This window comes from Prionailurus bengalensis, chromosome E4, assembly GCF_016509475.1.
Source record: "Prionailurus bengalensis isolate Pbe53 chromosome E4, Fcat_Pben_1.1_paternal_pri, whole genome shotgun sequence".
In the NCBI taxonomy this organism is placed as follows: Eukaryota; Metazoa; Chordata; class Mammalia; order Carnivora; family Felidae; genus Prionailurus; species Prionailurus bengalensis.
This window is the reverse complement of record NC_057360.1, coordinates 24,773,220-24,797,089: the sequence shown is the minus strand read 5'-3', so window position 1 is coordinate 24,797,089 and position 23,870 is coordinate 24,773,220. Positions and strand designations below refer to the sequence as shown.

At 45.7% G+C, this 23,870-nt stretch overlaps 1 protein-coding gene across 2 annotated transcripts in view; it reads left to right on the top strand.

Moving 5' to 3' along the window:
- The window catches only part of LAMC2 (laminin subunit gamma 2), a 57,904-nt gene extending 34,698 nt beyond the window's left edge, over positions 1-23,206 (top strand). For both annotated transcript variants that reach the window (XM_043568015.1, XM_043568017.1), the window contains 19 exons: positions 108-244; positions 1,222-1,344; positions 2,786-2,975; positions 3,961-4,073; positions 5,108-5,326; positions 5,965-6,147; positions 6,870-7,115; positions 9,026-9,171; positions 10,119-10,275; positions 10,537-10,742; positions 11,695-11,774; positions 12,855-13,004; positions 13,485-13,629; positions 14,263-14,412; positions 14,924-15,038; positions 16,578-16,777; positions 18,707-18,865; positions 18,959-19,058; positions 21,459-23,206. In XM_043568015.1, the coding sequence (XP_043423950.1) occupies positions 108-244; positions 1,222-1,344; positions 2,786-2,975; positions 3,961-4,073; positions 5,108-5,326; positions 5,965-6,147; positions 6,870-7,115; positions 9,026-9,171; positions 10,119-10,275; positions 10,537-10,742; positions 11,695-11,774; positions 12,855-13,004; positions 13,485-13,629; positions 14,263-14,412; positions 14,924-15,038; positions 16,578-16,777; positions 18,707-18,865; positions 18,959-19,058; positions 21,459-21,712 (3,073 nt within the window). In that variant the 3' untranslated portion in view covers positions 21,713-23,206. The remainder of the gene's footprint in view (positions 1-107; positions 245-1,221; positions 1,345-2,785; positions 2,976-3,960; positions 4,074-5,107; positions 5,327-5,964; positions 6,148-6,869; positions 7,116-9,025; positions 9,172-10,118; positions 10,276-10,536; positions 10,743-11,694; positions 11,775-12,854; positions 13,005-13,484; positions 13,630-14,262; positions 14,413-14,923; positions 15,039-16,577; positions 16,778-18,706; positions 18,866-18,958; positions 19,059-21,458) is intronic.
- Positions 23,207-23,870: the final 664 nt, after the last annotated feature.

The following is a 23,870-nucleotide window of genomic DNA, read 5'->3' as shown; positions in this document are numbered from 1 at the left end:
TGGGAATTAACAGGGCCAGGTGGGAGAGAAAGGTCAGTCGTCATGTTCTCTATATGAACTAAAAAGTAACCCATAACATTGTCCCGATTTCTAAAATGCTGCTACAGGTGTCGACCAGGTTACTATCACCTGGATGGGGGAAACCCTGAGGGCTGCACCCAGTGTTTTTGCTATGGGCATTCAGCCAACTGCCACAGCTCTGGAGACTATAGTGTCCATAAAATCATCTCTACTTTCCATCAAGGTAAAGTGTCCTGTTTCTAGAATTCCGTTTTTAATATCGTATAGGGCTTTGTGTTTACAGACAACCTCCCTCCTCATCATAGCACGGGACTCTTGACTGATCTTTAGCATTTCTCTTCTAGCTTTTAACATACATTATTTGGTCAGGGCAATAAGACAGATCCTAATGACTTGAAAAAGTCCTACCTGAACAGTTTCCTTATATTAGCACATGAAAAATGTAAAATAACTAAAGAGACCAAATTTTCATGTCCCTGGCATTTCCCATCTCCATGTATTTTATTTTATTTTATTTAAAAAAAAATTTTTTTTTTTAACGTTTATTTATTTTTGGGACAGAGAGAGAGAGCATGAACGGGGTAGGGTCAGAGAGAGGGAGACACAGAATCTGAAATAGGCTCCAGGCTCTGAGCTGTCAGCACAGAGCCCGACGTGGGGCTCGAACTCACGGACTGTGAGATCATGACCTGAGGTGAAGTCGGCCGCTTAACCGATTGAGCCACCCAGGTGCCCCTCTCCATGTATTTTAAAACCACAAAAGTCTTTCATTTGGATGGGGGCGGCGGCAGGGTGGGGGGGGTTATGTGATAACTGATACTAATAACACTAACACTGCTTTCACATACATTACATGCAATATATGTGAAATTAGTTACCAAGCTACAAAACACCATAAAAACATAGGAGATGGATAGGATTTCAGCTTAGTTAAGAGGGTCTAATATGTTCAAAGAGAAACTAAGGCCAGAACTTATGTAAATAAAAGTATGAATTACAAGAATCAAACTCAAGTCAAAGCAGCTGCAGGGTGGGAGGTGAAGTTGAAGCCCAAGTAGAGAAGGGCACAGGGAAGTGTGGAACTATTAAGAAAACCCCACTAGTTATTCACCTCTAGGACTTTTTGGCAATCAAGTCTTGTCTTGTTCAACTCAATAGATGAAGAGGTTTGTCTGAATACAGAGTGATTTTGTGTTTCAGATGTTGACGGCTGGAAGGCTGTCCAAAGATATGGGGCTCCTGCAAAGCTGCAGTGGTCACAACGCCATCAAGATGTGTTTAGCTCTGCACGACGATCAGACCCTGTCTACTTTGTAGCTCCTGGTACGTATGGTATTTTTCTTATAGAATCTAACTTTTAAGACTCGAAGTCATGATAGAAAAATGGAGGTAGAGAATGTGAAAACCGGGTCACTCATTGCTGTTTTGAACACTATCTCCAGACGATGGTTGGAGCTTCAGCCCTATTGACAAAATCATGGCACAACAGAACAGGACTGTGTGGGAATGCAAACTGGTACAGGCGCTCTGGAAAACAGTATGGGGGTTCCTCAAAAAGTTAAAAATAGAACTACCCTATGACCTGGCAATTGCACTAGGTATTCATCCAGAGGATACAGAAGTGAGGTTTCAAAGGGGCACACGCACCCCAGTGTTTATAGCAGCACTATAATCATAGCCAATAATAGCATGACCAATGAGAGCCAAGGTATGGAAAGAGCCCAGATGTCCATTGACCAATACATGAAGATGTGGTATATATATTCAATGGAATATTAGTGAAAAAATGAAATCTTGCCATTTGCAACAACGTGGATGGAACTAGAATGTATTATGCTAAAGTCAGAAAGAAGTCAAGGGCAGTCACATGGTTTCACTCCTGTGAAACTTAAGATACAAAACAGGTGAACATAAGGGAAGGGAAGTAAAAATAATATAAAAACAGAGGGAGACAAACCGTAAGGGACTCCTAAATACAGAAAAACTGAGGATTGCTGGTGGCGTGTTGGGTGGGGGGGGGGGGGAAGGGCCAAAGTGGCGAGGGGAATTGAGGAGGACACTGGTTGGGATGAACACTGGCTGTTATACACAAGTGATGAATCACTAAATTCTATTCCTGAAAAAATGTATATGTTTTGATTAAAAAAAAAAAAAAAAAGAACAGGACTGTATCAGGCAGCCAGAGTCTGGCTGCAGTTCCTACTTTAATCAAGTGGGAAGTTTCTAGGCTTCCCACCAAGACAAAATAGTGGTCAAATCTGTGGACCTACTGAGAAGCAGGTGGAAAAGTGAAAAGGCATTGCTCAGTTTTAACCCTTTATAAATTAAAATCGTTAACTCACGTCAGTTAATATGCAGTATCTAGGCAAGTTGTCCTCTTAACGTTTCTAAATTTCAACTCTCAGCTGTCAAATGGGAATACCACCTCCAAGAATTAACACCAAATGTAACGATGTCTGTGAACTATGAAGTGTATGTAACAGGGTACTATTGCCAACATACCTCGGATCTTTATACATCATCTAATAAGTGGAATGGTCTTATAACGAGGCCCTTTTAGCATTTTAGTAATGAACCCTCCTTTGTAACCAATAGCAGTGTGGCCATGTCCGTGAGCTGGCTCTTCTGGAAGGGTGGTCTGGGGCAGGGCGATACACTGGCAACACAGGACTCCCACAGAAATCAACATTCATGCCAAACTTGCTTGCTCGTTTGCTTCTCCAGCTTCATACTGATCTCAATCTTTTCAAATTCTGTTTCATAGCCAAATTTCTTGGGAATCAACAGGTGAGCTATGGGCAAACCCTGTCCTTTGACTACCGTGTGGACAGGGGAGGCAGACACCCATCTGCTCACGATGTGATCCTGGAAGGTGCTGGTCTGCGGGTCACAGCTCCCTTGATGCCACGTGGCAAGACACTGCCATGTGGGATCACCAAGACTTACACGTTCAGGTAAGAAAAGTGACTACACACAGGTCAAACACCAAAAGTGATTGAAGTCCAGTTCCTTTGTTCATTTAACAGGCTTTTCTGAGCACCTTTCATGTACCAGACATGGTACTATATACAGAAACAGGACGTGCTTCCTGCCCTGAAGCCCCTGACAAGCTAACGGGAGAAAAAAAATAAACAGTATTACAGTGTGGCTTGAAAGTGACCAGATGGACAAGGTGGGCACAGATATTTTGAACAGAGGAGACACATATAACCCACACTGGAGTGGTCACGGACAGCTTCCCAAGAACACATGACACATGAACAGTTTTCTAAGGAAAGAAGGAGGGGTTGGGGGAAGGTTAGCCAGGCAGAGGCAATAAGTCATGCTCGCGGAGGTTTTGTGCAGTAGGAAATTCTAAGCACAGTGACGCATGAGTGAAGTGTGGAGTTGGGGACAGGAATACGGTGAGAAGTGAGGTCAGGGAATGAAACAGAAGGGGTAGGGTTGTTTCTGGAACACAAACCAAAATCTGAAAGATGAGCGCAGGGGCTGGTGATCTGATGCAGCCAGATACTGTAATGATAAATCAAGACGTGGGCAGTGTAGAACGTGAAAGCAGACTCTTGGAGAAAGTGAAATGTGCTAAGTCATTTAAAACCAAAAGCTAATGGCAGCTCCCTTGAGGGTCAGGGCTTCTTGAACTCGGAGGTGGTCCTGATACTAAGTTTTGTGTGGCCAAGAATAGGAAGTGGGCTCCGAAGACTTGGACCATCACCGGATGCCATGAGCCCTGGAGCTGGGCTTCCAACACTGGGGTGCCCTCCATCACTGCCTCCCCCCACGGAGGGAGGAAACTAAGTTCATGCCTATAAAGATGCAGCTACCCATCCTTCGTCCCCCTGGTTAGGCAGGACTGAAGGGGCTTAGCTGTTCCCATTCTTGGGTGTATTTTGATAAGTAAGAGTTGGATTTTGAAGCTTTTGGCTTTAAATCCTGCAGGTTAAATGAACGCCCAAGCAGTAACTGGAGCCCCCAGCTGAGTTACTTTGAGTATCGGAGGTTACTGCGTAACCTCACGGCCCTGCGGATCCGAGCTACCTATGGAGAATACAGTAAGCGATGAAGGGAAATGAATTCTTTAGGGTTTTGTTTCAGGATGGTTTATGATCGAGTCTCTGGGTCTAAATTTTCACATTCTAGAAGTTAGAAGTAATGTTTCTCTAAAAGAAGGTTAACACCAATGAAGAATGAAATGATGCTACTTTGCTTAAAAGAGCCTCCAGATTTAGGTGAAAGCGGACTTGAAGAGGATCTGCAACAATTGGGCATGTTCCCTTAGGCTAGACAATGGCATCCACAACGAGCCCTCTATTCCTGCAATTCCTTTGGGATTATACTCAGGGCTGCCATGTTCAGACATCACGTTTATTCTGTTACTTTTATGTTTAAGTTAATTTTTATTCTTGAGAGAGACAGCACTAGCAGAAGAGGGAGACACAGAATCCGAGGCAGGCTCCAGGCTTTGAGCTGTCGGCACAGAGCCCGGCACGGGGCTCAAACCCAGGAAACGTGAAGTCATGACCTGAGCAGAAGTCGGATACCCAACTGACGGAGCCACCCAGGCACCCCTGTTAACTCCGTTTATTGACCTTCACATGTGGGGTATTCCTCATCCCAATTGGATTTATATGGGAGTTTGAGCTTTTTCCACACTTAAACAGGAAGCATAGCTGGCATGCATAATTTCTATATCATCCCTGCTTTATTTGCATTAAGAGGAAACAGTGTTTAACAGTTTATTGAATCTTTACCTTGAACCAAGCACGTAACATATGCAGTTGTCCCATTTAATGTCACAACCAACATGGGAGGCAGAGACCATTCTTACTTCTACAGTTGAAGAAACAGTTGTAAAGTTATGCGACTTGCCCACCCACTTCACACAGTTGGTGGGGGTGGAACCAGAATTTAAACCCTGGCTTTTCTGATGTGCGTCAGTCATGACGGACTGCTGTACCTGTGGCATAGTGAGTGAACGCCACTCATCTTTGTTAGGGTGTTAAATCTAAAATCTAGAGAGAGGCCTGACTTTAGATCTTCAGACCTCACCACCTGCTGGCTTCTAAACCTGTTCTCCGTATTGCAGGTACTGGGTACCTTGACAACGTGACCCTGATTTCAGCTCGCCCCGTCTCCGGAGCCCCAGCACCCTGGGTTGAACAATGCGTATGTCCCGTTGGGTACAAAGGGCAGTTCTGCCAGGATTGTGCTTCTGGCTACAAAAGAGACTCTGCCAGACTGGGACCTTTTGGCACCTGTATTCCATGTAACTGCCAAGGGGGAGGAGCCTGCGATCCAGACACAGGTGAGTGAAAAGACACCTGTTCCAGGTGGCTGGGGTACTGCTAGGGGGCTGGGGACCTGAGGAAGAAACGGAGCTATGTAAGAAAGACCCTGCCTCAACGCATTTTGGAGATGGGAAAGGGTTAGGAAGGTAGGGGCTGGAGTCTGACAGGATGGACACGGAGCTTTATTACACTCAATCCTTTTCATTATGGAAATGCCACAAGGTTGTGGGAAAGGTACCAGGTTACAGGAAATGGCCGTCAGGGTTCAGTGGGGGGGGGAAGGGGGGGGGAAGGGGGGGTTGGTGTAGTTGGTGTTGAGTTTCAAGAATTGTATGGAGACATCAAAGGCAATGTCAGGATCTGAATGTGTGGACAAATGGCCTCAGGCCGTGGGGACTGGGGGAGCAGCATTGAGGTATGGATGGTAAAGGAAGTTAGGTCTCAGTGTAGGAGAGCCAGGGTGAGATTCAGGGTCGTGGCCAGGTCTAGAGTTGGTACTAAGGCAAAGGTGAATGCCAGTGCTCACTTTGGAGAAAGCTTCAAAAAGAAAGGTTTTGGTCACTCCGCTCTGCCTCCCACGCCTCATCCATATTAAAGGAAGTGTATTGTTTTACCCTGCTCATTTCTCTGCCCCTCCTTTCTTGCTCCCTCCCAGGAGATTGTTATTCGGGGGATGAAAATCTTGACATCGAATGTGCCGACTGCCCTATTGGTTTCTACAACGATCCACACGACCCCCGCAGCTGCAAGCCGTGCCCCTGCCGCAACGGGTTCAGCTGCTCCGTGATGCCCGAGACAGAGGAGGTGGTGTGCAATAACTGCCCCCACGGGGTCACCGGTAAGGCCCATGGCCTGCTTCCCTGTCCTGATGCCACAAAATCCACATCAACAGCTGCTCTTCTAAAAAAATTCTGGGGAATTATAATTCCTTAGCGTTCACGTAAACGGGCTCATTCTAAAGAAGAATATGCCCGAGAGGTGAGGAAGGGCAGCGCATGGTCTTGTATGGTATGTATGTGTGGCCAATGCTGTTTTAGGAGGTTTGTAATTAGGAGGCGAAGGCTGCAGATGAAATATGTGGCTTCAGTTTTACAAAATGAACCGCAGTACAGAAGGGAAACAGTGGTATTTTAAATGCCACCTCTCTTGGGGCACCTGGCTGGCTCTGTCAGAGCATGCAACTCTTGATCTTGGAGTTGTTGGTTTGAGCCCCATGTTGCGTGTAGAAGTTACTTTAAAAAAAAATGTCACATTTGTCTGCTGGTCACTCTGAAAGTTCATTCTTCAGCAACAGCCTCAGTGATGGTACTATAAATCTGACTTCCTCAACCATCTAGTTAATCGGCAGGAAGCCTCCTAGTAGGGCTGCTGTGTTCTAACATCTGGGACCACCATGGAATGAATGGAAGAGCTGACCTCCTGCCCTGGGCACCTGCTCCTGCTATTGTTCTGGGGTCCAGGGTGGGAGACTCTTCCCGAGGGTGACTGGGACCCAGGCCCCTGTGCCTGTTCTTGCCATCGACAGATGACCACTCAGGCTCAGGCATTTGTTTCTCCCAGGTGCCCGCTGTGAGCTCTGTGCTGATGGCTACTTTGGGGACCCATTTGGGGAACATGGCCCAGTGAGGCCTTGTCAGCCCTGTCGGTGCAACAACAACGTGGATCCCAGTGCTTCCGGGAACTGCGACCGCCTGACAGGCAGGTGTCTGAAGTGCGTCCACAACACAGCTGGTGTCCACTGTGACCGGTGCAAAGCAGGCTACTTTGGGGACCCTTTGGCTACCAACCCAGCGGACAAGTGTCGAGGTAAGACGGCATCCCTCGACAGATGGCGTGTGCATGTGCACACATGTAAGAACATACAAATCAGCTGGGCCAGCAGCAGGTAATAGGACGCTACTGTGGTTTCTCTGGCCGACTGGCCCAAGAACAGTTTGGACTTTTCACCTGTCAAAGGCCTTAAGACCCCTCGGCAGGGTTCTGGAAGACAGAGCTGGAGGGTGTCGAGTGGGTTAAAGCTGGGTTGGAGAAGTAGAGAAGGCCGGGCTTACATTCCTGAGCGGAAGAGGAGGTGCGAAGCGGCTAGGTCGTATGCCTGGTTCCAAGGCTGGCAGAGGAAGTGTTGGCAAAAGCCTCTCACAGGACAGCAAGAAAGGACCTGAGACTAAGCCTGAACACACGGAGGTGGCGAGGGGGGTGCTGTGAAGCAGTTTAAGAGACCCTCTCAGGAAGTCTGGGTAATTGATGTAGACAAAGGTAACAGTTTCAAGTACTACTAAGGAGACCCTGGCTTCAAAGCAGCAGCTGTCTGGGAGCACTCCTCAGGGCTGCTTCAGATCAAAGCGCCAATGTGCACATGGGTCCTCTCGCTCGGCCCTTCTTTCCAGCCTCTGCACATGTCATATATTCAAGAAGTTCAGTTCTAGGGAGCTGGCCCGCCCCCACAGACCTACACTCAGTTGCAAAGGTCCCAGACCAGCCCTGATGCCCAGAATGCAGGGGCTTATCATAACAGAGCCACGAGGGCCTCTGGGGACCCAGATTGGAGGACTCCCAGTTCCTTGTAAGGTCTGCAGGGAGCCCAGCCCACAGAACCTCCACCCCTGAAAATGCCTAAGGATCTCTGTGCAACCTGAGGCTTCCACACAGGGGCAGAGATCCCACCTGCCCTAACCCCAACCCTGTGGGTTAGCTCCAGTGTGCTTGGAAGTACCCCATGATAGGAAGAGCCCACATGCCATTTTTGCAGTACTGAGTTCAAGTCTAGTTTTTTACCTATTGTATTACACTGGTTATGGCAGTTAATCTGAGCCTCAGCTTCTTCATATGGATGAATGTTTAGCTCAAAGTGGTTGTAAATAGAAGAGCATATGAGAAAGTACACTGTAAACAATAACTCTAGCGATAAGGAGTTATTAAGAGACTTTACTGGCTTTAAACTATACATTTCTTCACTCAACTATCTTTTGTCAAATCCCTGCCAAGTATCCATATATGGAACTAGATGCTAGGGCATAGCAATGAATAGGTCAGTTCCAGCCCCCGAAGAGATCATATGCTAATAAGACAAAAATATGTAAGTGACACTTACATATGTGATATTATGTGCCAAGTATTTCACGAGCGTCATAGAGCAACCAAGAGAATCACTTTAACTCCCTTAGTGCACTACCTCACCCACTGTTCTATCCTCTGCTCCTAGAACAGTGTGGTACATAGGTGCTCAATCAGTATGAATGAATGAAGATATTTTTTAACTGCATTTCCTACATCAAAGGCAGCAGAGCAAAAGGAAAAGAGCATTGCCTCTTTTCCAAGTTCTCCTTCTGGCTTGCCATTTACTTGCTGTGTGACCTACAGATGACTCAGCCTCTCTGAGCTCCTATTCTTCATCTATAAAATAAACTGAGCTAGAGCACCTGCAGAATATCCAACAGCTTTACAACTTAATGGGAGGAAAAAAGCACCACCAGAAAGGATGCACTGTTGTAGTCCCTCTTTATCCACACGTTCACCAAACTTACTAAGTGATTCCCAAGCTCTATCTATATTGGAAATGTAGTTGGAGTCCCAGGCAAGAGAGGAATCTAGCACAGTGTGAACTGACAAGGGCAAAGAAGGATTCTTTGCCATTGGTGACTTGATCCTTTTACCTTTGCTATAAACTCCAGTTTCTAGCATTAGCTTGATATGAATGCTTTGTCTTTTCTCTCTAGCTTGCAACTGCAACCCAATGGGCTCAGAGCCTGGGGAGTGCCGAAGTGATGGCAGCTGTGTTTGCAAGCCAGGGTATGGTGGCCTCACCTGTGAGCATGCAGCATTAACCAGCTGCCCAGCTTGCTATAATCAAGTGAAGATTCAGGTGTGCATGTTACCCAACTCTCACCCCCATAAGCACAGTCTAAGTGTCTACTGGGTGGGTCTGTGTCTACTTGGGTGGGTCTGTCACAAATCTAGGACCCTCCTAGCCTCCTGGGGATGAGGGTGGGGATTACTATTTGTTGCTTTAAGAATTGCTATGTTAAAATGTAGTAATAGGTTTCAGATGCTCTTAAATAGACTTTTCAAAAGTACCCTTTTGCAGATACGGTCTCATTTGGTACACTTGATAACTTTGTGAATTTGCAAGAGAACGTATTCTGACATCCGTTTTCACTGAGCAAGTCTCAGGACATCTGCGACTTTTCAGTCACATGGCCAAGTGGAGCCAAGAATCCCACCCTGAATTCCCTGTGAATTCAGTACTCTTTCCACTTATACCACTTTCTAGTTGGATTTGTAAGAGAGGTCCTTCGCAAAACAAAAATATATAGAAGATCCATGGAGTCTAGAAGGTGTCAAGACTGTTCAAAGAATGGCCTCCAGAAATTTCTTTCACATTCCAGAGAAGGACATGGATGTTAATTATTAGTTACTATTTCCTAGGGTGAAGGGCGGAGGCAGAGAAGGCCCAAACCCTGAAGATTAGAACAAATTCAACTTTTTAATTTATCAGTTTTACCTGCCCTCTATAAGCACTTTGTTGTTCCAGACACTGTTCTAAGCCCTATACAGGTACTAACTTAGCCCAAATAACTAGGAGATACTTTATTATCCTCATTTAATGGATAAAAGTGACTTGCCTGAGGTCACACTCACAGCTAATAAATAGGGGGGCCAGGATTCAAACTTAGAGTCTAGGCTCTAGTCTAACTACTACCATGACCTGCCAAGCATTTCTGGGCTTTTAACTATTATCCCCCCCGAGTACCTGGTATTGGACTGTGATCTCCACCTTCTGTTCTGATCTTCTTTCCTATGTGGTTTCAGATGGACCAGTTTAGGCAGCAGCTCCAGAGCCTGGAGGCCCTGGTTTCAAGGGCTCAGGGTGGTGGTGGAGCAGTGCCCAGCACGGAGCTGGAAGGCAGGATGCGGCAAGCTGAGCAGACCCTTCAGGACATTCTGAGAGAAGCCCAGATTTCAGAAGGTGATGAAAGCCGATTTCCATAATCTCCTGTGGGTATCAGTTGAGCAGGTGTCTCTGCCCAGCACTTGCAGAGAGGAGGACTATCCTGGACTCTCCCGAGACCTGAATGATGGCAATGAAAGCAGTTCCGTGCATTCACTCATTTACTGGGTTTTTACCATTTTGCCATAAGCCAGTCAAAGTAACTTTTCCAACCCTCCACGTTGGATTACCCTGTGCTGATTGTGAAAGTGCTCATCCTTCTTTTCCTTACTGTACCAGGTGCTATTAGATCTCTCAATCTCCAGCTGGCCAAGGCAAGGAGTGAAGAGAAAAGCTACCTGAGCCGCCTGGATGACCTCAAGAGGGCCGTGGAAAGAATTCGGGCCCTGGGCAGTCAGTATCAGAACCGAGTTCAAGATACTCACAGGCTGGTCACGCAGATGCGCCTGAGCCTGGAGGAAAGCGAGGCCTCCCTGAGAAACACTGTAGGTGTTGCTGGGATAGGGTACTGAAGATCCCCGCTCTATTGGGAGACCCCCCCCTGCAGACTTTCCGTCTCTCCCATTTTTAGGTCCGCCTGGCAGGTAGCTGGACTTTTTCTGGAAACAGGCACAACTATTCGTGTTATTTGGCTTCTTGTAATTCCCGGTTTTACTGCATTTGTGTTCTTCCTAGCTCATTTCTCACTAACCGTACCCCTCTTATTGGCTCTCTTCTCCCTTCTCACACTGCACACCTCCCTAAGCTGCCAGCGGGCAGGATTTAGTTTTGTTCATATTTGCATTACCAGCCCACAGCATAGTGTGTGGCTGTGATAAATGTTTGCTGCATGAATGAATAAAGAGGAAAGGTGGGAAGGAAGGAAGGAATTTCTGAAGACAGGATTCTGAAAAGGCGGGGGGGGGGGGGGGAGTGTTGCCAGTATGATTCTTAATGCTGTAGTTTTTAGGGTGGTAGGAGGGAGAGATTTGAATGAGCCCTCTCCTCTCAATGCAGAAGACAATGGTGACTAAGTGGGTGAAAGATGAATAAAAGGAGATTGCAAGACAATCATGCTGAGGAAATGATTTAGAAAATCCATATTGATTTTTTTCATTACAAAAATATTCTATTTTGTAGAAAATAGAAAATAATCCTGATGCCATTAATAACCACCACTGAGACTTGGTATATAGTCTATCGACCTTAAATACATATGAAAATACATATTAACATGAATATATTTTTACATGCATCAGTATCTGTATACAGGGTTTTTTGGTCTTGGATTTCTACTTTATTCTTATTTTTAATGTAATAATTATGGTGACTAGGGACTCCTGACATCAGGGTGTAGAATGTTGTGTGGCTAATACCAAGTTCTAACAGGTCAGATGCATAAACCCGCTTAGGTTTCAGGGCCGAGTGCAAAGTCTTAACCAAGTCTCCTTTTTTCAGAACATTCCTCCCTCAGAGCACTACGTGGGGCCAAATGGTTTTCAAAGCCTGGCTCAGGAGGCCACAAGATTGGCAGACAGGTGAGCAGACCCCCTGCTTCAGGCTACCTCTGCAAGGCCAGACTCGAGCAAGACTGTAGAATCCTCAGGACCTAAGCGACATATTTCGATGCCTCCAGCCTCCTTTGCAGCCATTTCCTTGCCTTGGGGCCATTTTTTTTTAAACCTCTTGGCTTTTAGTGTATGTAGGTGGCCACTGGGCCACGGTCGTTTGGCAAGTGTTGCGGGTGGAGGTGTTTTTTACCACAGATCTTTCTGACTCACAGTACAGCTTTGGTGTGTGTGTCAGAGGTGATTTTTTTTGGCCCGTGAAATGAAATCAGCCTTTGGAAGAGAACGCTCTGCAGCTTTGAGGGACTCCCAGGCTCCCACGTCGAGCCTGGGAACAAGTAGCAACGAGTTGTTCACTAGCCTGTGGGGGCCAGGGCTGTAGACGGGGAGCCTCCTCCCGAAAACCGGCTCTGCAGGGCCCCAGTGGTACCAGGCGACTCCCTAGTCCTAGCCCGACTAAATCCTACCACCCTGGTGAAGTGGTTTGCTCTTAGCAAGAGTGCTCAGCAGGGTGGCAAGACTCAGTTAATCCAGATGGAATTCAGCCAGTGAAGGGGGCCGATTTGTGTTTTTGTAGCATGAGCTGCCTCGAGTTTGTTTTTCTTTTTAAAATCACTTTCTAAGCCTGTGGGGGACTTCTACGGACAGGCTCTGCCCCCTTCTGGAGGAGGGTCCAATGTCGAGTGGCAGCAAGGGAGTACGGGGGTGTGGGTTCTGGATGAAATCAGACCTAGGCGTTTCTTGTGGCACAGAACATCTTATAAACGCAGTATTTTACCCGCCCGTGCCCCACCCCAGACTGCTCGCACGCGTCTCCATGCCCCGCTCCCCCTGGTTCCACCATGAACGGAAAAGATCAGCAGCCACGGTCTAAGATGTGGGCTCCATCTCCAGAACACCTTCAGATCCCCTCATTCCGACTAACCTGGATCGATTACGTCTGGCGTTTCCAGCCAAACTAGCTCCTTTACTCCTCTCCCTTCATTCAAATAGAACTGAAGGAGGTCCTGTGCTATGAAAACTCAGATTCTTTGTTTTCAATCCTTTCAGCCATGCTGCGTCAGCCGGTAACATGGAGCGGCTGGTGAGGGAAACCGAGGACTATTCCAAACAAGCGCTGTCGCTGGCACGCAAGGCTCAGGGGGAAGGAGGCGGAAGGGGCAGCCTGGAGGGCTCTGCGGTGCAAGGCCTTATGGGAAAGTATGTTTCAACGGGTCCTCACACGGGTCAAGATAATCTGCATCCTTCTGTGGTGTGGTGCAAACCACGTGTGAGGGGCACACCATGTTTCATTAGCAAATAATCCTAAAAGGACAAGAGGAGTGTGTTGATTTGGGGAAAAGGACATGCCTTTACGGCTGGAAGAAAAGGGTGATTAAGTAAAATTTGTGTTTTGAGAGACTGCAGTACTTCGGGAAGTTGTGGTTGAAGGATGTGAATAAACCCATCTGGTGGCATGGAATGTAGAAATGTTATCAAGGGGTGGGGAAACTCGGGCTGAATTCTGATTTAATCTGTATAAACTTCAAGGTTTATGTTTAGATCATGGAGAGGGACACATCTGGCACATAACCTCATTTGGTTCTTCCGGTAACTCCAACGTCCATACTTTTTACACGACAGGATGCATGTTTGCTTTCAATAAGGGATTCCTCAAAGTTCTTTCTCCCCACCCTGCAGGTTGGAGAAAACCAAGTCCCTGGCCCAGCAGCTGTCTGGGGAGGCCACTCAAGCTGACATTGAGGCAGACAGGTCTTATCAGCATAGCCTTCGCCTTCTCAATTCCGTGTCTCAGCTTCAGGGAGTCAGTGATCAGTCTTTTCAGGTGAGGGCATGTACTGATGTGCTTGGTGGACACAAAAGGGCCATAGTGCTTGCTTCTTCTGGGGTTCCATAATCTCAAATCATTCAGCTTTCCCTCCATATGGACCTTTCTTTCATTGTATTAGGGAGTGTATTTTCTTAACTATTTCCTTGTTCTTAAACCCTAGTCTGCCTCTGAAAAAGCCTTAGCCCACATCCTGAAGCTGCTAAGAATTTTAGGTCTCTTCCTTTGTTTTGGGGACTACTGAAACCTGTGGGAAGTTACCATGGATAAAGCTTGGTATTTACATTTGGGTCCAAACCATAGTACATCTCTATGTACTGCCATTCAGAAGCCTTTTGTTCTTCTCAGAAGTTTTAGTTGTTTCTGTCATCAATTCCTTTAACTGTCATAGATTAAGATTCAGCTTTCTACCTATGCAAAAAGCACTCACCATGATTCCTACAACATTTTCATGCATATGTAAACATGTAAATTTTAAGAGACAAAACTTGTCTGATGCTATCATTAGATATATTGCTTCGTTTGTTAGATTTTGCAGTTATTCTCAAACAATGATGCCAGCTCCTAAGAAGGCTGGTGTGGTGACTGATAAGCCCAAAGAAATGAAGGAGTCTGACTTTCGGCCTACAGGTAGAAGCGAAAAGGATCAGACAAAAAGCAGATGCTCTCTCAGGCCTGGTGACTAGACGTATGGAGGAGTTCAAGCACATGCAAAGCAATCTGGGAAACTGGGAAGAAGAAACCCAGCAGCTCTTACAGAACGGAAAGAATGGGAGACAGGTATCCTTTTGTTAATTCATTCACTCAACAACCAGGTAATGGATGCCTACTAAGTGAATAAGTATGGCAAGAGGAACCACAGAAAACTCTGAAGGTCATGGTATCTTATAGATGGATAACAGACAACTTGATAGAATTCATTTCCACCCACTGGATCAGCCCTCAAACCTAGGAATTGGACTCAGACCTGAGTTCAATTTTGGTCCAGCTTGTTCTACTAGCTTGGCTTTAGGAAGTATCCAGAGTATAAGATTATGATTTGCAAAACTGTACTTGTCCTTGATGGTAGACTAGAGTTTGTGACTGTTCTCTATATGGGATTTGTCGTTAGGTTATAAAGCTCGCTCTGTCCCAGATTGTGGAGGGCTTTGCAACAACACCCCTAGACTTCCTGGTGAATTGCAGCACTCTGTCGTCATGAAGTGTGCCAGGGTGATTCTGCTGTTCTGCCAGAAATACTCTTCCTCAGTGTAGGTTATGTTTACTGTAATCTTATTCTGCCTCTTTACAGAAATCAGATCAGCTGCTTTCCCGTGCCAACCTCGCTAAAAGCAAAGCCCAAGAAGCACTGAGTATGGGCAATTCCACTTTTTATGAAGTTGAGAACATCTTGAAGAATCTCAGAGGTAAGTATCTCATGGGTCAGGTCACTTGACTAGGTTAAAGGTAGAACCAGGACTTTATCGAATCCATAAGTAGCTCTCTGAATGATACATTGGGATATTAACAGACATTTAACAAACATCTTAGAAAGTATTAATATTGGATGTAGCAGAAAGAATTTAGCTTGATGTCCGAAGGCTTGAGTTCTGAATTTTGCTGGGCTGACTGCTCGGTGCTGACTGTAGGCAAAGTCACAGCCTTTGCAGACCCTAAGGTCTTCTCTTTTAAAGAGAGAAGGTTGAATTAAGTGATCTCTAAGGTCCTTTCACAGATCCAGCATCCTACTACCACAGATATTTTTCCTTTTCTTTCGTAGCCTGGCTGGTTCCAACGTAGTATTAACGGCACCTGGATGGCTCAGCATTAGGGGCACCTGGGTGGCTTAAGGGTCCGACTTCAGCTAGGATCATGATCTCACTGTGGGTTTGAGACCCGCCTTGGGCTCTGTGCTGACAGCTCAGAGCCCGGAGCCTGCTTTGGATTCTGTCTTCCTCCCACTCTGCCCCTCCCTAGCTGGTGCTCTCTCAAAAATAAACATTAAAAGATTTTTTTTTTTTTTTAAGTGTAGAATCAACGTGGTTGTTTTGTGGTGATAGAGCAAGCTTTGTCACAACATCTAGATCCCAGGAAATTTGTGCCTTGTAGAGGTTTTAGGATTTCAGGTTTCTTTACTAACTTACAAAAAGAGAAAACATTCCTAAAGTCTTGGGATTTTCCTCACAGAAAGAGCCTCTACTCCCTCTATCCAGCCTCCAACTATCATCATTGGTAGCTTAGGTTTAAGGCTCTGGCTTGAAACTTTGGGCTTCAAAGACTCCACCTGCTTTCTAGGTGCCTACATGGCTCAAACATCTGACTTGAGCTCAGATCATGATCTCAGTTTGTGGGTTCGAGCCCCACGTCAGGCTCTCTGGGCTCAGAGGCCTCTTTGGATCCTTGTCTCCCTTTCTGCCCCTCCTCCACTCGTGCTTGAGTGCTAGCTCTCAAAAATAAACGTTAAAGATTCTACCTGTTTTTGACCTACTTTAGGGTCTTAATACTCTTGCAGTGGTGGGGACCAAGTACAGGCTGATTGTCAGCTTTTCTAAGAACTTGATTATGGCTCTTTCAATGGGTCCTTTAAGATACTTTCTGCTAGATAAGGAGCCACAACTTCCCCTACTTTTGCCCCCAGGCAGTAATAACACTCTTCCCGGAATTTTTCATGAAAACTTTAGCCCCATTCACCTTCGTTTGTAAGTTTTATGAGCCATTAAAAACACTTTTTGAGGTTTTGAGTTCTTAGAGTGCAAGCAGGGGAGGGATAGAGAGAGAGAGGTAGACACAGAATCTGAAGCGGGCTCCAGGCTCTGAGCTCTCAGCCCAGAGCCTGCCTCGGGGCTAAAACTCACGAACTGTGAGACCATGACCTGAGCCGAGGTCGGACGCTCAACCCACTGAGCCACCCAGGTGCCCCTAGAAGTCACTTTTCATCTTCACGGCAATATTTTCTTGCCTTTCAGAGTTTGACTTGCAGGTTGAAGACAGAAAAGCAGAAGCCGAAGAGGCCATGAAGAGACTCTCGTATATTAGCCAGAAGGTTGCAAGCGCTAGTGACAAGACTAAACAGGCAGAAGCAGCCCTGGGCGGTGCTGCTGCCGATGCCCAGAGGGCAAAGACCGCAGCCAGCGAGGCCCTGGAGATCACAGACAAGATAGAACAGGTAAACAGAAGTCGAAGTGTAGGCTGGCATTAGAAGTCCCAAACGCAAGAGTGGCGTAGGAAGCCAGAGAGAGAGAGAGAGCGAGAGCGCGCAGCAGGCTCACTTTTGATCCCTACAACTTAAAGTCCCGTTGGGGCCCATAGCAGCCCCAGATCCACACAGGTACCTATCACAGACTAAGAATCTGGAGTGCTCCCTATCTGCAAGAGAGCAAAGGCAGAATTGAACGTGAGAGAAACTAACGCCTGGGAGGAGGCAAGAGACCCGACCAGGGCTTCTGTCTCCGTATTTATGGAGCTCCCGAGATACTACCCACGTGGTGAACGTGAAGAAAACAACACCTTACACGTGTGAATGAGGAAAAAACAATCAAACAGTAATCATTAACTTGTGGGTGTAGGAAGCAAAGGGTCGGGGGTGGGGGGTAAGTGGTGTTTGTGATCGAGATACATCAGTATATTGGCATCAGTTGGAAGGTAATTTCCTGCAGGTGATATAACAAGTTACTCGTGATCCCATTACAATACCTCGCTGGCTGACCTCGGGCGTTTTCGCCACGTGGTGGTGGCTTTCCGCCCTAAGCTTTCTTCTAACCCGTTTATGTAAGTAGAACCTGTCTCCCCACAGGTGCCCCTTTTTGTTGATTGATTCACAAGGCTGTCTCTGAAAGCTGCAGGCTTCATTTGCAGCTCCCATTTTGGACAATACCATGAGCAGAGCCATCCAAGATATATGTATATATACTTTTATCAACTATTGTATTAGCTTCCTAGAGCTGCTATATGAAGTACCACAGACTAGGTGGCTTAAAATAACCGAAATTTATTCTCTCGCCATTCTGGAGGCTAGAAGTCAGAAATCAATCTTAAGTCATTGGATCTACAACAACCCTATTTCCAAATCAGGTCACATTCTGAGATACTGGGGGTCAGGACACCAACATATCTTTTTGGAGGACACAGTTCAACCCCATTAACAACTATCATCGATGTTTGATTCAAGGTTATGAAATTCTGGAGTTCTGCATCCCTTATCTCTATTTTCTATGTCTAAGCACCACATATCCTTTTCTTCCCCCCTCCCACAATGTACCAGCACTGTGCTTGATGCTGGGGATACGGAGATGAGAAAGAGCCAGTCCTTCTCTTCAAGGAGCACTTGGTGCAATGGGGAGAGACAGACTAGTTACACCACAACCCACATGTTAAATGCTATCGTTAGGAGCTGTGCTTTCTCGGCTGGAAGAGATCTTCTTATGTCTCATTTAAGCATGACTTCTAAAAAGCTTCTGCAGCTCTAGAAAGCCCAAAGGGAACTTTTAGTATCTGGACTATTTGACCACTTGGTAATTTGCAAGAATAATTTCTAATTGTAAGTCCCTTGAGGGGAGAGACCAGTTTCATGTGCCTCTTTTTATATAGCTTCTAGCACACAGATAACTGCAATTTGATGCTTAACAACAGCTTATTGATAAAGGTACTGATAAACTTTGTTCTAATAGAAACAAAAGCACAGCTGTAGCCCATTCATTCTCTGCACCTCAAACTCAGCTGTCTCAGGGATCCTGGTAAAATCACTCAAAAGTCTGTGGCAGCAAAGAACTATGACAGGAAATGATTTGAATTTCTCACCCTCTGAGTTTTCCCAAATAGTTTTTTATTGCGTTCACTTTTTGGTGAACATTGACTTGACAGGGAATCAGTGTTTCACTTCTGACCCTCCTAGGACCTACAGCCAGACCCTCAAAGTAACTTGTTTCAAGCAGAGCTTGGGAAAGGGTGTGTCTGCAAGTCTGACTGTCCCGTTGTTCATCCAACTCACTCCATCAGGGCCTGGCTGCAGCTGTGTTTTTTCCGTATTTGTTTCTGGGATGTTTTTGTGCCTCACCCCTATATCTCCTCTCGTCCCTGGCTCCCTTTCTTCTCCCAGGAGATAGGGAGTCTGAACTTGGAAGCCAACGTGACAGCAGATGGAGCCTTGGCCATGGAGAAGGGACTGGCCATTCTGAAGAGCGAGATGAGGGAAGTGGAAGGAGAGCTGGCAAGGAAGGAGCAAGAATTTGACCTGGATATGGACACAGTACAGATGGTCAGTTTCCATCGTTTTCCATGGGAGATCCCTTTAAACTTGCTAATGTGAGAGACACCCTTTCAAGACTGGTTTGTATTTCTTTTTCTCCAGGTAATTACAGAAGCCCAAAGAGTTGATAACAGAGCCAAGAATGCTGGAGCTACGATCCAAGACACCCTCAACACGTTGGACAGCATCTTAGATCTAATGGGTATGTGGAGTATCCACAATCTTCCAGCGCCATGCTTCAGGGCTTTGCCCAGAAAATTAGCTAGACCTAGCCCTGATGAATGGAAGTCTGATACCCTTACAGGGTATTTGCTTTGTTTCCACACCCAGAGACTTTGAGCTTTACATGCCTTTACATCTTCTGGATTCTATTTTAACGTCTATAAGATGGGTCATTGAGTACCTTGCCCTTGGAGGTGAAAGTCTGTAGGTCAAAGATCTGGGTGTCTTTAGAGAAGGTGTATTGAGGCTCAGAGAGGTTAATCATGTCCCTCAGATCACATAGTAAATTGTGGAGGCAGTATATTCAACCTTCACAGCTAAAGAGAAGACTGGACAGTTTGACAGTCCTGCTAAGGGTTCTGGCCTTCATCCTGAGCAGCTAGTGGACACTTTAAAGCAGAGTAATGACATCATCACTGTATATTTCAGAAAGATCACTAAGTGGAGTGCAGGAGTGAGTGGAGGAGAGCTTGGAGGTGGGTTAGACAAAAGGCAGAGTGAGACCATTTTGGAAATGGTGGAAGGAGTTGAGGAAGGAGGTGGCCAAGCCTGAACTCTGATACAATAGTGGTAGCAGTAGTGAGTGGGGGAGATTCTCCCAGACTGTGAAGTCAAGAGTCACTTGCTGATTCTGCTGTTTGTCCCTCCCAACCCACAGTTATACCTTAATATAAGCGGGAACTTGACCTTCCTGATTGATAGCCCGGAAGAAATGTAAAGATAGTAGGAACAAGAGATACTGCAAAATTTTTGGATAAAATAGATTTAATGGCACAGTTTGGCAACAATTCAGATTTGCCCACAGTATCCCTCCCCCTGATATCGAACCCTCATTTGGCCTGATTTGTCAGGGGCTGCAGCAGATAGGGGATGAGGGATTTGATCATGGATTCCAGCCACATTCAGGGAAAGGTTTGGTTTTACCTTTTCAATTCGGTAGGACAACTCTAAAATCTGATTTTTCTGTGGAGTACCATCCTCACCCGGGCAGATCAATATTGCCTGTGTTGTTATACTAAGGAGTCTGCTTTGTAGTCCCATTAGCTCCAAAGAGTAAATACCCTCTGAGGGTGAAAAAAACACAAAACCCAGTTCCACAGTGGAGATACAAGCAGCTTTGTTTAGTGTCCTGAAAAAGGTAATGCGACAAACAGGGCCCTTCAAGAGAAAATGAGAGTGTTTTACCAGGTGCCAGGCACCATGCCAGGCGTTCTCTGGTCATTTAAGCCTTTTTTGAGGTCCTGTGAGGCAGGTTTTATTATTTTTATTATTTTATTTCACAGAGGAATAAACTGAGGCTCAGAGAGGTTGATAAGTCCCACGGATCACATAGTAAACTGTGGAGGTGGGATTTGAACTGAGGACTCTTTGATTCCAAGGCTCCTGCCCTTTTTGAGCAGATCGTCCTGCCTCTCCGAGGACATGGTTATTTTGTTCCCAAGCTTACTTAACTTTCCCAGCATGTCATAGAACCCAGAATTCTGGAATTCTCCCCTGCTCTGAGGTGAAGGTCTGATCTACCAGATATACATTTTTGTTAGGGTGTTGTTTCTCCTGTTTGCTCTCTGGAGTCCGGGAACAGTAACAGCTTAATCTCTAGGTGTAATAAACTCGGGCAGTCAAATGCTCACACCACGGCTCAGATATGTGAGGCAACCCGACCTTGAGTTTGAATTGACCAAAGGCCACTCAAACCCTTTCCACATTAAATAGGTTTGGCCAGGTGCCCTTCCTGCTGACATTAGTTTTAGATTATATATGGGTGAAACATACCTCAACAAATATGACTACATTTAATATTGGAAATAAACTGATAACTAGCCAGATTCCCACTGTTTCAGGCCAGAATGATAGCTTACATCACCTCCTAACAGCTGGAATCTATCCCCGAAATGTCAAAGCGTACCTTGGCCTCTTTAAACCCCAAACCCAGCCAGTTTCTAAAGGTCTTCTAATGGAAAACAGCAAGATATTTCCCAAGGATAGTTCAGTAAACATAATTTGGAGTTGATTCTGATCCTAGGGTGAGCCGTGTTGGGCAGACACCTTGGACAGTACTCAGTCTCCTATGACCTTCAGCCTTCGTCTTTTCAGAGCGTGAACTTGGCCCTAAAGTGAAAGAAATCCAAGCTTCATATTGCTTAACTATAGAGTTCAGAGGCTTGAACTGGGCTGTTCATAATTAGTAACTAGGCTAGAGCTCTCAGAATATTTTCTATATTATTCCCAATGTAAAATAAGCCTTTTAAAGGCATGGCATACCATTTTCTCTGGGCAGGTGGAAACAGGTTTTAGTTAAGGGTGTAGAAGGCCCTTGTGTGTTCAAGGAGATCTAATCACAGCTCTTCTATATTAACTCCTTTCTCATTCCCTAAAATAGACCAGCCTGGCAGTGTGGATGAAGAGGGACTGATCTTACTGGAGCAGAAACTCTTCCGAGCCAAGACTCAGATCAACAGCCAGCTGCGGCCCTTGGTGTCAGAGCTGGAAGATAGAGCACGTCGGCAGCAGCGCCACCTTCGTTTGCTGGAGACGAGCATCGACGGGATTCTGGCTGATGTGAAGAACCTGGAGAACATCAGGGACAACCTGCCGCCAGGCTGCTATAATACACAGGCTCTTGAGCAACAGTGAATCTGCCATAGAGATTTCTCAGCTGAGGTTCTTGGGATACAGACCTCAGGAGCCATCTCGTGTGGTTGGGGTGGGATGGAGACACTTGAGCATGTTGAATGGGCATGCTCAGGTCAACTGAACCTGATCCCATCCCTGAGACCTTGGCCAGATAAATGTCTTATCGCACCAGTGTGACACTACTTGCTTCCTAATGCTGGGCAGTGAGGCAAATAGCACTGGGTGTGAGACTGGTCAAGGGCCTGGACCCCAAAGGGTAGACTGGATGGAAGGGCAAGCTGCATGGGCAGGTGTTTGCCTTGGGATAGTCACACACTGAGTCCTGGAGTATGGACAGTGTATGGAGTATGGAGTATGCTGCTGGGCTATAGTCAGCTTATTCTTTGAATAATATGACCAAAGGAGAAATATTTTTACTTTTCCCACCCATACAGTTCTTCCTAATGTCTGAACAGAGAGTGAAGTCCAGTCACACTGTGGCCAGTGAAATACTATTACCTTGTAGTGTCCAACTACAAGCTTCTCATTGACCAGAGTTCCTCCCACTTACCACCCAGTTTGTCAATGTGTCGTCCACTTTCAAGCTGGGAGAAATGAGCAGTGGTGGAGTGAGAGGCTGTAAGGCTGGTCCATTTGGAGCAATGGTGCCTGTTTGGGTCCTGCCACCTTCAGTTTCTTCTGGGGCCTAGAAGTGCCATCCTTTCTCCAGTGACGCCATGGCAACTTAGGGACTACTTTTTTATTAAAGCACTTCTGACCAGCAAAGCAAACACTGGGAAAGTATTTACTTTTGGGTTTCAAAGTGATAGAAAATGTAGCTTGAGCATTGAAAGAACTACAATTATCTAGAAGATTTGTTAGTCCTAATTCAATCCCACTTTTCAAACACTAAAAATTATGTGTGTCTACGTGTTTTATTTTCTCATTCCCTCTCCCTGTAGCAGAGAATGTTTCTACTCACACTTGAGCTGGGTAGGCTCCATCCTTCATCCTTCCATCCATCCATCCCTCCATCCATCCATCCTTACAACATATATTTATTGAGTACCTACTGTGTGTCAGGGGCTGGGGTACAGTGGTGACGTAGTCTCTGCCCTCACAGAGTTGATTGTCTAGTAAGGAAGACAAACATTAAAAAAAATATATTTAAAATTACAACTCTTGTTCATCACAAGTAGTTTTTATTCCAATAACCCCCTGGTTGGCAACCTCATTTCTCAACAGAACATGTTGCAAGACACTCCCATGGGGGCACTTGGGTTTGGCAAAGCTGGGATGGGTCTGGGTTGTGCACACTGCTTTGCATTCCAGCCATCACTCCTCCCCTTTCCACATCTGATTGCAACAGACTGTTGAGTCATTATGACACCCCTGGGAATTGCTGGAAAATCCAGAGACACTTCCACCTCGGCTTGGAAGACATTGGTGCAGCCTTGCCTCTATAGCTCCTTGGCTTTTCATGGATGTGTTTTTAAATAAAGAACAATTCTTAGATGCCTGTAGTCAGTTTCTAATTTGTCAAACTCTAAGCCTAAGATGGAGGAACCAAAACAATAGAAACCAAAATGTCACAGAGCAATGGGTCCTAGAGTTTGTATTTTTCTGAACATCTTGTTTTGCCATTTCCAACCATGAGAGCACTTTATGAGAGTTAATTGGTGCTGTCTCCTAAGCATAAAGAAGGACTTATTTCTGGAACAACCTGAGCAGAGTGGGGTTATAATTAATATTTTTGCCTTTCTTCCTTTGGCTATGAAATTAAGGTAAAATCAATAGTTTGTGGTATATTGTCATGCTTTTTAATAAATTAAAATCTAATAAATTAAGATCCTGAATTGGTCATCTACCCAAATGGCCAAGGAAAAAGATTCTGCTCCAGTCCACATTAATCCCTCAAATTCTGACAGGTCTAATCACTTAGCTTTATCTTCTGCAGAAGTGAATTTATTATCCTGTCTTGGCATAGTCAATCACATGTCTTATAAATCTCTCACTGTAACTAACAACTAGTACCCAGGAAATGTATATGTATTACTTAGATTAACTACTATATCACATCGACCTAAAAATGTATGTGGCTCAAGCACAATAGACTTTTTTTCTTGCTCTAATAACGGATAGGGAGCAAGTGGGCAGGGTGACCCTCTACATAGTCATT